The sequence below is a fragment of the Bombina bombina genome, chromosome 6 (genome assembly GCF_027579735.1).
Source record: "Bombina bombina isolate aBomBom1 chromosome 6, aBomBom1.pri, whole genome shotgun sequence".
Classification (NCBI taxonomy): Eukaryota; Metazoa; Chordata; class Amphibia; order Anura; family Bombinatoridae; genus Bombina; species Bombina bombina.
The window spans coordinates 812,753,123-812,766,039 of record NC_069504.1 but is presented as its reverse complement, the minus strand read 5'-3'; the positions used below and the strand labels follow the sequence as shown (position 1 = coordinate 812,766,039).

The 12,917-nt window shown below is 38.3% G+C and overlaps 1 protein-coding gene across 1 annotated transcript in view; it reads right to left on the bottom strand.

Moving 5' to 3' along the window:
• The window catches only part of CC2D1A (coiled-coil and C2 domain containing 1A), a 259,462-nt gene that overhangs the window by 28,584 nt on the left and 217,961 nt on the right, over positions 1 to 12,917 (bottom strand). The window contains exons 24-29 of the mRNA XM_053718166.1: positions 9,750 to 9,881; positions 8,107 to 8,159; positions 7,965 to 8,025; positions 7,704 to 7,830; positions 7,456 to 7,532; positions 505 to 552 (exon numbers count right to left, since the gene is read on the bottom strand). Coding sequence (XP_053574141.1) covers positions 505 to 552; positions 7,456 to 7,532; positions 7,704 to 7,830; positions 7,965 to 8,025; positions 8,107 to 8,159; positions 9,750 to 9,881 — 498 coding nt within the window. The remainder of the gene's footprint in view (positions 1 to 504; positions 553 to 7,455; positions 7,533 to 7,703; positions 7,831 to 7,964; positions 8,026 to 8,106; positions 8,160 to 9,749; positions 9,882 to 12,917) is intronic.

Sequence of the window (12,917 nt, the reverse complement as noted above, 5' to 3'; positions counted from 1 at the left end):
ACAACAAACAATAAAGAAGACAAAGTACTTCGTAGCCTGTAGATAAAAATCGAAGGGCCCGCACAACATCTAAGCTGTGCAACAAACTTTCTTTATCACAAGAAGGATTAGAACAGAGAGAAGGAACAAAAATCTCTGTCCGAACCACCTTAGGAAGAAAACCTCTTCCTTGCACTACAGGCAAAGAGAATGAATAGGGTTTGTGGGAAGGGAAGTGATACTTAACAGCTCTGCTTTGGTGCTCTTTGCCTCCTCGTGCTGGCCAGGAATGATATTCCCAACAGTAATTAATGACGATCCGTGGACTCACCGTGTCATTAGAAAGAAAAAGCTTAAATAGAGGTGTGCAAGTCCTGGAGGAGCTTTTCCTTTTAAAGCTTTTAGAGCTTCTTCTTCATTTTGAGTGTATAGGAAGTGTGTTTTTCTTAATACAAATGTGTAATACAAGCAATATATACATACACACACATACCCCATTCTGTTCATGTTCCCAACTTAGCATACCTCATTACTAACAAGGTTCCTCTTGTATAAAGCTTCTTTAGCAGCATCCTGGTAGGAGAAAAAACATAATTTATGTAAGAACTTACCTGATAAATTCATTTCTTTCATATTAACAAGAGTCCATGAGCTAGTGACGTATGGGATATACATTCCTACCAGGAGGGGCAAAGTTTCCCAAACCTTAAAATGCCTATAAATACACCCCTCACCACACCCACAAATCAGTTTAACGAATAGCCAAGAAGTGGGGTGATAAGAAAAAGTGCGAAGCATATAAAATAAGGAATTGGAATAATTGTGCTTTATACAAAAAAATCATAACCACCACAAAAAAGGGTGGGCCTCATGGACTCTTGTTAATATGAAAGAAATGAATTTATCAGGTAAGTTCTTACATAAATTATGTTTTCTTTCATGTAATTAACAAGAGTCCATGAGCTAGTGACGTATGGGATAATGACTACCCAAGATGTGGATCTTTCCACACAAGAGTCACTAGAGAGGGAGGGATAAAATAAAGACAGCCAATTCCTGCTGAAAATAATCCACACCCAAAATAAAGTTTAACAAAAAACATAAGCAGAAGATTCAAACTGAAACCGCTGCCTGAAGAACTTTTCTACCAAAAACTGCTTCAGAAGAAGAAAATACATCAAAATGGTAGAATTTAGTAAAAGTATGCAAAGAAGACCAAGTTGCTGCTTTGCAGATCTGGTCAACCGAAGCTTCATTCCTAAACGCCCAGGAAGTAGATACTGACCTAGTAGAATGAGCTGTAATTCTTTGAGGCGGAGTTTTACCCGACTCAACATAGGCAAGATGAATTAAAGATTTCAACCAAGATGCCAAAGAAATGGCAGAAGCTTTCTGGCCTTTCCTAGAACCGGAAAAGATAACAAATAGACTAGAAGTCTTACGGAAAGATTTCGTAGCTCCAACATAATATTTCAAAGCTCTAACAACATCCAAAGAATGCAATGATTTCTCCTTAGAATTCTTAGGATTAGGACATAATGAAGGAACCACAATTTCTCTACTAATGTTGTTGGAATTCACAACTTTAGGTAAAAATTCAAAAGAAGTTCGCAACACCGCCTTATCCTGATGAAAAATCAGAAAAGGAGACTCACACGAAAGAGCAGATAATTCAGAAACTCTTCTAGCAGAAGAGATGGCCAAAAGGAACAAAACTTTCCAAGAAAGTAATTTAATGTCCAATGAATGCATAGGTTCAAACGGAGGAGCTTGAAGAGCTCCCAGAACCAAATTCAAACTCCAAGGAGGAGAAATTGACTTAATGACAGGTTTTATACGAACCAAAGCTTGTACAAAACAATGAATATCAGGAAGAATAGCAATCTTTCTGTGAAAAAGAACAGAAAGAGCAGAGATTTGTCCTTTCAAAGAACTTGCGGACAAACCCTTATACAAACCATCCTGAAGAAATTGTAAAATTCTCGGTATTCTAAAAGAATGCCAAGAAAAATGATGAGAAAGACACCATGAAATATAAGTCTTCCAGACTCTATAATATATCTCTCGAGATACAGATTTACGAGCCTGTAACATAGTATTAATCACGGAGTCAGAGAAACCTCTATGACCAAGAATCAAGCGTTCAATCTCCATACCTTTAAATTTAAGGATTTCAGATCCGGATGGAAAAAAGGACCTTGTGACAGAAGGTCTGGTCTTAACGGAAGAGTCCATGGCTGGCAAGATGCCATCCGGACAAGATCCGCATACCAAAACCTGTGAGGCCATGCCGGAGCTATTAGCAGAACAAACGAGCATTCCCTCAGAATCTTGGAGATTACTCTTGGAAGAAGAACTAGAGGCGGAAAGATATAGGCAGGATGATACTTCCAAGGAAGTGATAATGCATCCACTGCCTCCGCCTGAGGATCCCGGGATCTGGACAGATACCTGGGAAGTTTCTTGTTTAGATGAGAGGCCATCAGATCTATCTCTGGGAGCCCCCACAATTGAACAATCTGAAGAAATACCTCTGGGTGAAGAGACCATTCGCCCGGATGCAACGTTTGGCGACTGAGATAATCCGCTTCCCAATTGTCTACACCTGGGATATGAACCGCAGAGATTAGACAGGAGCTGGATTCCGCCCAAACCAAAATTCGAGATACTTCTTTCTTAGCCAGAGGACTGTGAGTCCCTCCTTGATGATTGATGTATGCCACAGTTGTGACATTGTCTGTCTGAAAACAAATGAACGATTCTCTCTTCAGAAGAGGCCAAAACTGAAGAGCTCTGAAAATTGCACGGAGTTCCAAAATATTGATCGGTAATCTCACCTCCTGAGATTCCCAAACTCCTTGTGCCGTCAGAGATCCCCACACAGCTCCCCAACCTGTGAGACTTGCATCTGTTGAAATTACAGTCCAGGTCGGAAGAACAAAAGAAGCCCCCTGAATTAAACGATGGTGATTTGTCCACCACGTTAGAGAGTGTCGAACAATCGGTTTTAAAGATATTAATTGAGATATCTTCGTGTAATCCCTGCACCATTGGTTCAGCATACAGAGCTGAAGAGGTCGCATGTGAAAACGAGCAAAGGGGATCGCGTCCGATGCAGCAGTCATAAGACCTAGAATTTCCATGCATAAGGCTACCGAAGGGAATGATTGTGACTGAAGGTTTCGACAAGCTGTAATCAATTTTAGACGTCTCTTGTCTGTTAAAGACAGAGTCATGGACACTGAATCTATCTGGAAACCCAGAAAGGTTACCCTTGTTTGAGGAATCAAAGAACTTTTTGGTAAATTGATCCTCCAACCATGATCTTGAAGAAACAACACAAGTCGATTCGTATGAGACTCTGCTAAATGTAAAGACGGAGCAAGTACCAAGATATCGTCCAAATAAGGAAATACCACAATACCCTGTTCTCTGATTACAGACAGAAGGGCACCGAGAATCTTTGTGAAAATTCTTGGAGCTGTAGCAAGGCCAAACGGTAGAGCCACAAATTGGTAATGCTTGTCTAGAAAAGAGAATCTCAGGAACTGATAATGATCTGGATGAATCGGAATATGCAGATATGCATCCTGTAAATCTATTGTGGACATATAATTCCCTTGCTGAACAAAAGGCAATATAGTCCTTACAGTTACCATCTTGAACGTTGGTATCCTTACATAACGATTCAATAATTTTAGATCCAGAACTGGTCTGAAGGAATTCTCCTTCTTTGGTACAATGAAGAGATTTGAATAAAACCCCATCCCCTGTTCCGGAACTGGAACTGGCATAATTACTCCAGCCAACTCTAGATCTGAAACACAATTCAGAAATGCTTGAGCTTTCACTGGATTTACTGGGACATGGGAAAGAAAAAATCTCTTTGCAGGAGGTCTCATCTTGAAACCAATTCTGTACCCTTCTGAAACAATGTTCTGAATCCAAAGATTGTGAACAGATTTGATCCAAATTTCTTTGAAAAAACGTAACCTGCCCCCTACCAGCTGAACTGGAATGAGGGCCGTACCTTCATGTGAACTTAGAAGCAGGCTTTGCCTTTCTAGCAGGCTTGGATTTATTCCAGACTGGAGATGGTTTCCAAACTGAAACTGCTCCTGAGGACGAAGGATCAGGCTTTTGTTCTTTGTTGAAACGAAAGGAACGAAAACGATTGTTAGCCCTGTTTTTACCTTTAGATTTTTTATCCTGTGGTAAAAAAGTTCCTTTCCCACCAGTAACAGTTGAAATAATAGAATCCAACTGAGAACCAAATAATTTGTTTCCCTGGAAAGAAATGGAAAGTAGAGTTGATTTAGAAGCCATATCAGCATTCCAAGTCTTAAGCCATAAAGCTCTTCTGGCTAAGATAGCCAGAGACATAAATCTAACATCAACTCTAATAATATCAAAAATGGCATCACAGATGAAATTATTAGCATGCTGGAGAAGAATAATAATATCATGAGAATCACGATTTGTTACTTGTTGCGCTAGAGTTTCCAACCAAAAAGTTGAAGCTGCAGCAACATCAGCCAATGATATAGCAGGTCTAAGAAGATTACCTGAACATAGATAAGCTTTTCTTAGAAAAGATTCAATTTTTCTATCTAAAGGATCCTTAAACGAGGTACCATCTGACGTAGGAATGGTAGTACGTTTAGCAAGGGTAGAAATAGCCCCATCAACTTTAGGGATTTTGTCCCAAAATTCTAACCTGTCAGGCGGAACAGGATATAATTGCTTAAAACGTTTAGAAGGAGTAAATGAATTACCCAATTTATCCCATTCCTTAGCAATTACTGCAGAAATAGCATTAGGAACAGGAAAGACTTCTGGAATAACCGCAGGAGCTTTAAAAACCTTATCCAAACGTATAGAATTAGTATCAAGAGGACTAGAATCCTCTATTTCTAAAGCAATTAGTACTTCTTTAAGTAAAGAGCGAATAAATTCCATCTTAAACAAATATGAAGATTTATCAGCATCAATCTCTGAGACAGAATCCTCTGAACTAGAAGAGTCCAAAGAATCAGAATGATGGTGTTCATTTAAAAATTCATCTGTAGAGAGAGAAGATTTAAAAGACTTTTTACGTTTACTAGAAGGAGAAATAACAGACAAAGCCTTCTTTATGGATTCAGAAACAAAATCTCTTATGTTATCAGGAACATTCTGCACCTTAGATGTTGAGGGAACTGCAACAGGCAATGGTACATCACTAAAGGAAATATTATCTGCTTTAACAAGTTTGTCATGACAATTAATACAAACAACAGCTGGAGAAATAGCTACCAAAAGTTTACAGCAGATACACTTAGCTTTGGTAGATCCAGCAGGCAGTGGTTTTCCTGTAGTATCTTCTGGCTCAGATGCAACGTGAGACATCTTGCAATATGTAAGAGAAAAAACAACATATAAAGCAAAATAAATCAAATTCCTTATAAGACAGTTTCAGGAATGGGAAAAAAATGCCAAACATCAAGCTTCTAGCAACCAGAAGCAAATGAAAATGAGACTGAAATAATGTGGAGACAAAAGCGACGCCCATATTTTTTGGCGCCAAATAAGACGCCCACATTATTTGGCGCCTAAATGCTTTTGGCGCCAAAAATGACGCCACATCCGGAACGCCGACATTTTTGGCGCAAAATAACGTCAAAAAATGACGCAACTTCCGGCGACACGTATGACGCCGGAAACGGAAATGAATTTTTGCGCCAAAAAAATCCGCGCCAAAAATGACGCAATAAAATGAAGCATTTTCAGCCCCCGCGAGCCTAACAGCCCACAGGGAAAAAAGTCAAATTTTTGAGGTAAGACAAAATATGATAATTTAAAGCATAATCCCAAATATGAAACTGACTGTCTGGAAATAAGGAAAGTTGAACATTCTGAGTCAAGGCAAATAAATGTTTGAATACATATATTTAGAACTTTATAAATAAAGTGCCCAACCATAGCTTAGAGTGTCACAGAAAATAAGACTTACTTACCCCAGGACACTCATCTACATGTTTGTAGAAAGCCAAACCAGTACTGAAACGAGAATCAGTAGAGGAAATGGTAAATATAAGAGTATATCGTCGATCTGAAAAGGGAGGTAAGAGATGAATCTCTACGACCGATAACAGAGAACCTTATGAAATAGACCCCGTAGAAGGAGATCACTGCATTCAATAGGCAATACTCTCCTCACATCCCTCTGACATTCACTGCACGCTGAGAGGAAAACCGGGCTCCAACTTGCTGCGGAGCGCATATCAACGTAGAATCTAGCACAAACTTACTTCACCACCTCCCTTGGAGGCAAAGTTTGTAAAACTGATTTGTGGGTGTGGTGAGGGGTGTATTTATAGGCATTTTAAGGTTTGGGAAACTTTGCCCCTCCTGGTAGGAATGTATATCCCATACGTCACTAGCTCATGGACTCTTGTTAATTACATGAAAGAAATAAATAAATTAAAAAAAAAGTATTGAATGTTTACCTTAGGCCAGCTATACCTGAAAGCTAGATCATTGTCTACTTGCATGGATGCCCAATTTCAAGATCAGAATTTTAAGTGGCTGAGCCACTGACAATTTTGAGAATGCTACAATAATGACTGTAAGCTACAGGACATGCAATGAGGTCCAGGTATGGATTAATTTAAATCGGGTGTAGACTGTCCTTTGCTATTAAATGTTTTCAATATCTGTTGCACAAATTTTAATTAAATCAATTTATTTTAAATTATGCAATTAATTTGTGCTGTGGATAGCTTAAAGGGACATAATACTCATATGCTAAATCACTTGAAACTGATGCAGTATAACTGTAAAAAGCTGACAGGAAAATATTACCTGAGCATCTCCATGTAAAAAAGGAAGATATTTTACCTCACAATTTCCTGAGCTCAGCAGAGTAAGTTCTGTGTAGAAAGTTATACTCAGCTGCTCCCAGCTGCAGGTAAAATAAAATAAAAAAAAATGAAGAAATGAACAGCAGCCAATCAGCATCAACAGTGCTGAGGTCGTGAACTCTTTTACTGTGATCGCATGAGATTTGACTTAACTCTCATGAGATTTCATTGTAAACTTCCTTACACTGAATAGGGAAATAAGATGAGTGTGCACTTAAGCTCACTCTTTCTGCTGTCCCGGGACAGACATATTGATTTGTTGCTTAGAAGTCCTTTACAATGGGATGTGGCTACTGAGAAACTTTTGAGGTAAAATATCTTTCCTTTTTTACATAGAGATGTTCAGGTGATATTTTCTAGTCAGCTTTTTACAGCTATACTGCATCACTTTCAAGTGTTTAAACATTTGGGTATTATGGCCCTTTAAGTATTTATAAATAACAGAAAATTGTTATACTATTGCAATGTATTACACTGCTCCCCACCCATCTACTGCATAATGCCAGCCAGCAGGCTAAATTTTACGTGGAGAACACTGTAACCCATCTATTAAAATGTCAAGTCTAAAGCGCACCCGATTTCCATCTTGTCCAAGTCGTCGTGCAGACTCTCCATAAAATTGTAGATAACGTTCTAATTGATGGACATATTCTAAAAAATAAATAAAAAAAATATCACGAGAGGCTAGGAAATAAAGAACGTAAACAGAAGTGATGGGTGTAGATGTACAGTAAAGAAAGTGAAAGTAAGAAGAATGGCCATTAGGAACAATATTGCAAAACAATAAAAACAGGTAAAACATGAATGCATATAGACTCATACCAGCTCGAAAAGAACTTCCTCCTTGCCTCAGCTGCTGTATTAGTTGCTGGCTTCGCTGTGTGACATCATTGACCAGAGAAATCAGGTCATCTGGAACGGGTCGGCGCTGCTGCTTGTACATGAAGATCTAGAGAAAAAAAAAGGAATAAATCGAATAAAGTAGGAATGGTGGGCAATGGAGAAAGAATGACGAAAGAACAGACAAACATGAAGAAAGGACACATATAACACCCCCCCCCCAAAAAAAAAACAACCTCTAACCTTCTTTTCTAGTTTCTCTTTTTCATAGGCCAGAACACTCAAACTGTGCAGAGTTTGAGGACTAGAAGAGAATATGAGAAATATGAGTCAAAGTGAAAGATGTGGCAACATGCAGTTCTTTATCTCTAGGTCATGTACCAACCTTCTGGATCCAGAATTTACAGGGGTTGGAGGTTTGGGTTTTGAAGAAGACACCTGTAAGATAAACAAACTTCATAACTACTTAAAAAAGATAGACAGTCAGTTTAATTGTTGTAATTAAAAGCACTAAACAGTGGATTATATGTAATAGAAATTATTTAAATATGTATTATGCACCATTTTAAAGGATTTTACCTTTAATTTATTAAAGTCATTTGTGCAGGGTGCATTACTTCATGTCACATCCCCACAAGGGGCTGTGATCTCTGCAGGAAGGCAGAGAAGCAGCTATTAGACTTGTGCAGCCAAAATGATTTTTTTTTTGTATTAAATTTTCGTTCAGAATAATCAAGGAAATTCGTTTGGCTGTACTATTCCGTATTCATTTTGTTTAAAAGTTATAGTTTACCTGTAGCTATAATATTACCCAACGCGCTCTGGAGAGCACGCTAACCTGATCCTCTTCTTGCCACAGGCCTGGCCGCGTTATCAGGAGTTTAGTGCAGGTCCTGGGAGCCGAGCGTGCTAAGCCACGTGTTAGCATGGCCGGGGTTCTGGCAAGAAGAGGATCGGGTTTTCGTGATATCCAGAGTGCTGGGCTATGTTTGTTAGCGTCTCCCTTATTTAGGATTTGAGAGCTTTCTACAATCAAATTCCAAGACTTGCCAGTGTCAATGTGTTGGACTACTGAGAAGTTCCAGCCTGTATATCCCGCACCTATGTTTTATAATATTTTCACTTATATTAACTCATTTTATATAAATTAAAGAGAGAACCGTCTATGCGTTTTTCTATCTGATGTAGCTATTCCTCACCTCTTGGAACTCCACATATATATTCGATATCCAGAGTGAATTAGGTAAGTATTAACCCCTTAAAAGTAATTCAAAGAAAATTAACGAATACTGAAAAATTGTGTCAATATTTTTTTAGCTTTCTTTAAATGTTGCTGGTGCATTCACTCAGATATTAATTTTCATTTATGAAAATTATAATTTTTTTTATTACGAATGCACATCCCTAGTAGCTATTCCTTTGAAGGGGTTTATAGGAGGCACCTGCACTACCTCCAATCAGTTTCTTACCCATAATCAGTAGATGACTGATGCTGCAAAAATCATGTGACAGTAGAACTTAAGTTTTAGAATGGTAGCTCCCTTATCTCACTAAATGCAGTGACTACACTTCTCATTTTGCAAGAAAATAAGTAAGTTGTTTATGGGTTTTCAAAACAATCTGTCTTTTTTATGTTTATTTTGATTTAACTTTTTTTTTTAAACAAAAGACCTTTAGAGGATCATGAAAGTCAAAATTATCATCCAGATAGACCATGTCATTTTAAGACCCTTTTAAATTCACTTATATTATAACATTTACTTTGCGCTCTTTGTATCCACTGTCAGAGAATGTACATCTCTTTATTTGGGCACTAACTGGTGACTACATACATTTGTCTCTTGTCATTGTCTAAACAGATGTGTTCAGATAACTCCCAGGAGGGCATTGTTGCTGTGGAGGAGACTTTTTTATGCAGGGGGTTAAATACATATATGAAGTTATATGCAAGCAATAGTGCACTAAAACTATTTTGCTTACACATGCAACTGTGTGCATTACATTGGCTATACATTTAGGGAGTGTTACCGGAGGAAAGGCAATAGGGTCTATGACCAGCCATTTTTCAGTGCTGCTGCTTAGTTGCTGAGATGTAAGAGGTTCTCGAATCCTGACACACACTTCCAACTTTCCCCCAGAAGGTCTACGACCATCCATAACCTAGATAAGGTAATAAAGTAATTAAAAAAATTGAAATAAGAAGATGATGATGTACAAAAGTGAGAGAAAGATGGGGAAGAGAAAAGAGACAAGAAGGAAGCAAGAAAATATAGATGGAAAAGAAGATGTAAACATGAGACAAAAATATAATGAAGAACAAAGATGGGAGAGAACATTATACATTTATACTGACCAATAAATCATTTTTCATTGAAAGAGACCCTCAAGTCAAAATAATTTTTTATGATTCAGAAAGAGCGTGCAGTTTTAAGACACTTTCCAATTTACTTCCATTATCAAATTTTGCAGAATATTATATTTGCACAGTTTCTGGAGAACAAGATCCTACTGAGCATGTGCAAAAGCATACAGGGTATACGTATACTAGTCTGTGATTGGCTGATGTCTGTCATATGATGCAGGGGCCCGGAAAATAGGAGAAAAAATAAAATGTCAGAAAAAAAAAACAAAAAACAGAATTTATGTTTACCTGATAAATTTCTTTCTCCTACGGTGTATCCGGTCCACGGCTTCATCCTTACTTGTGGGATATTCTCAATCCCTACAGGAAGTGGCAAAGAGAGCACACAGCAGAGCTGTCCATATAGCTCCCCTCAGGCTCCGCCCCCAAGTCATTCGACCGACGGTTAGGAGAAAAAGGAGAACCATAGGGTGCAGTGGTGACTGTAGTTTACAAAAATAAATTTAAACCTGACCAAAATGCCAGGATGGGCCGTGGACCGGATACACCGTAGGAGAAAGAAATTTATCAGGTAAACATAAATTCTGTTTTCTCCTACATTGGTGTATCCGGTCCACGGCTTCATCCTTACTTGTGGGAACCAATACCAAAGCTTTAGGACACGGATGAAGGGAGGGAACAAGTCAGGTAACCTAAACGGAAGGCACCACTGCTTGTAAAACCTTTCTCCCAAAAATAGCCTCCGAAGAAGCAAAAGTATCGAATTTGTAAAATTTGGCAAATGTATGCAGTGAAGACCAAGTCGCTGCCTTACAGATCTGTTCAACAGAAGCCTCATTCTTGAAAGCCCATGTGAAAGCCACAGCTCTAGTAGAGTGAGCTGTAATTCGTTCAGGAGGCTGCCTTCCAGCAGTCTCATAAGCCAACTGGATGATGCTTTTCAGCCAGAAAGACAGAGGTCGCAGTCGCCTTTTGACCTCTCCTCTTGCCAGAATAGACGACAAACAAGGACGATGTTTGTCTGAAGTTTTTAGTTGCTTTTAGATAAAACTTCAAAGCACGAACCACATCAAGATTGTGTAACAGACGTTCCTTGTTAGAAACTGGATTAGGACACAGAGAAGGAACAACTATTTCCTGGTTAATATTCTTATTGGAAACCACTTTTGGAAGAAAACCAGGCTTGGTACGTAAAACATAATTTATGTAAGAACTTACCTGATAAATTCATTTCTTTCATATTAACAAGAGTCCATGAGCTAGTGACGTATGGGATATACATTCCTACCAGGAGGGGCAAAGTTTCCCAAACCTTAAAATGCCTATAAATACACCCCTGACCACACCCACAAATCAGTTTAACGAATAGCCAAGAAGTGGGGTGATAAGAAAAAAAGTGCGAAGCATATAAAATAAGGAATTGGAATAATTGTGCTTTATACAAAAAAATCATAACCACCACAAAAAAGGGTGGGCCTCATGGACTCTTGTTAATATGAAAGAAATGAATTTATCAGGTAAGTTCTTACATAAATTATGTTTTATTTCATGTAATTAACAAGAGTCCATGAGCTAGTGACGTATGGGATAATGACTACCCAAGATGTGGATCTTTCCACACAAGAGTCACTAGAGAGGGAGGGATAAAATAAAGACAGCCAATTCCTGCTGAAAATAATCCACACCCAAAATAAAGTTTAACGAAAAACATAAGCAGAAGATTCAAACTGAAACCGCTGCCTGAAGAACTTTTCTACCAAAAACTGCTTCAGAAGAAGAAAATACATCAAAATGGTAGAATTTAGTAAAAGTATGCAAAGAGGACCAAGTTGCTGCTTTGCAGATCTGGTCAACCGAAGCTTCATTCCTAAACGCCCAGGAAGTAGATACTGACCTAGTAGAATGAGCTGTAATTCTCTGAGGCGGAATTTTACCCGACTCAACATAGGCAAGATGAATTAAAGATTTCAACCAAGATGCCAAAGAAATGGCAGAAGCTTTCTGGCCTTTCCTAGAACCGGAAAAGATAACAAATAGACTAGAAGTCTTACGGAAAGATTTCGTAGCTTCAACATAATATTTCAAAGCTCTAACAACATCCAAAGAATGCAACGATTTCTCCTTAGAATTCTTAGGATTAGGACATAATGAAGGAACCACAATTTCTCTACTAATGTTGTTGGAATTCACAACTTTAGGTAAAAATTCAAAAGAAGTTCGCAACACCGCCTTATCCTGATGAAAAATCAGAAAAGGAGACTCACAAGAAAGAGCAGATAATTCAGAAACTCTTCTAGCAGAAGAGATGGCCAAAAGGAACAAAACTTTCCAAGAAAGTAATTTAATGTCCAATGAATGCATAGATTCAAACGGAGGAGCTTGAAGAGCTCCCAGAACCAAATTCAAACTCCAAGGAGGAGAAATTGACTTAATGACAGGTTTTATACGAACCAAAGCTTGTACAAAACAATGAATATCAGGAAGAATAGCAATCTTTCTGTGAAAAAGAACAGAAAGAGCGGAGATTTGTCCTTTCAAAGAACTTGCGGACAAACCCTTATCTAAACCATCCTGAAGAAACTGTAAAATTCTCGGTATTCTAAAAGAATGCCAAGAAAAATGATGAGAAAGACACCAAGAAATATAAGTCTTCCAGACTCTATAATATATCTCTCGAGATACAGATTTACGAGCCTGTAACATAGTATTAATCACGGAGTCAGAGAAACCTCTTTGACCAAGAATCAAGCGTTCAATCTCCATACCTTTAAATTTAAGGATTTCAGATCCGGATGGAAAAAAGGACCTTGCGACAGAAGGTCTGGTCTTAACGG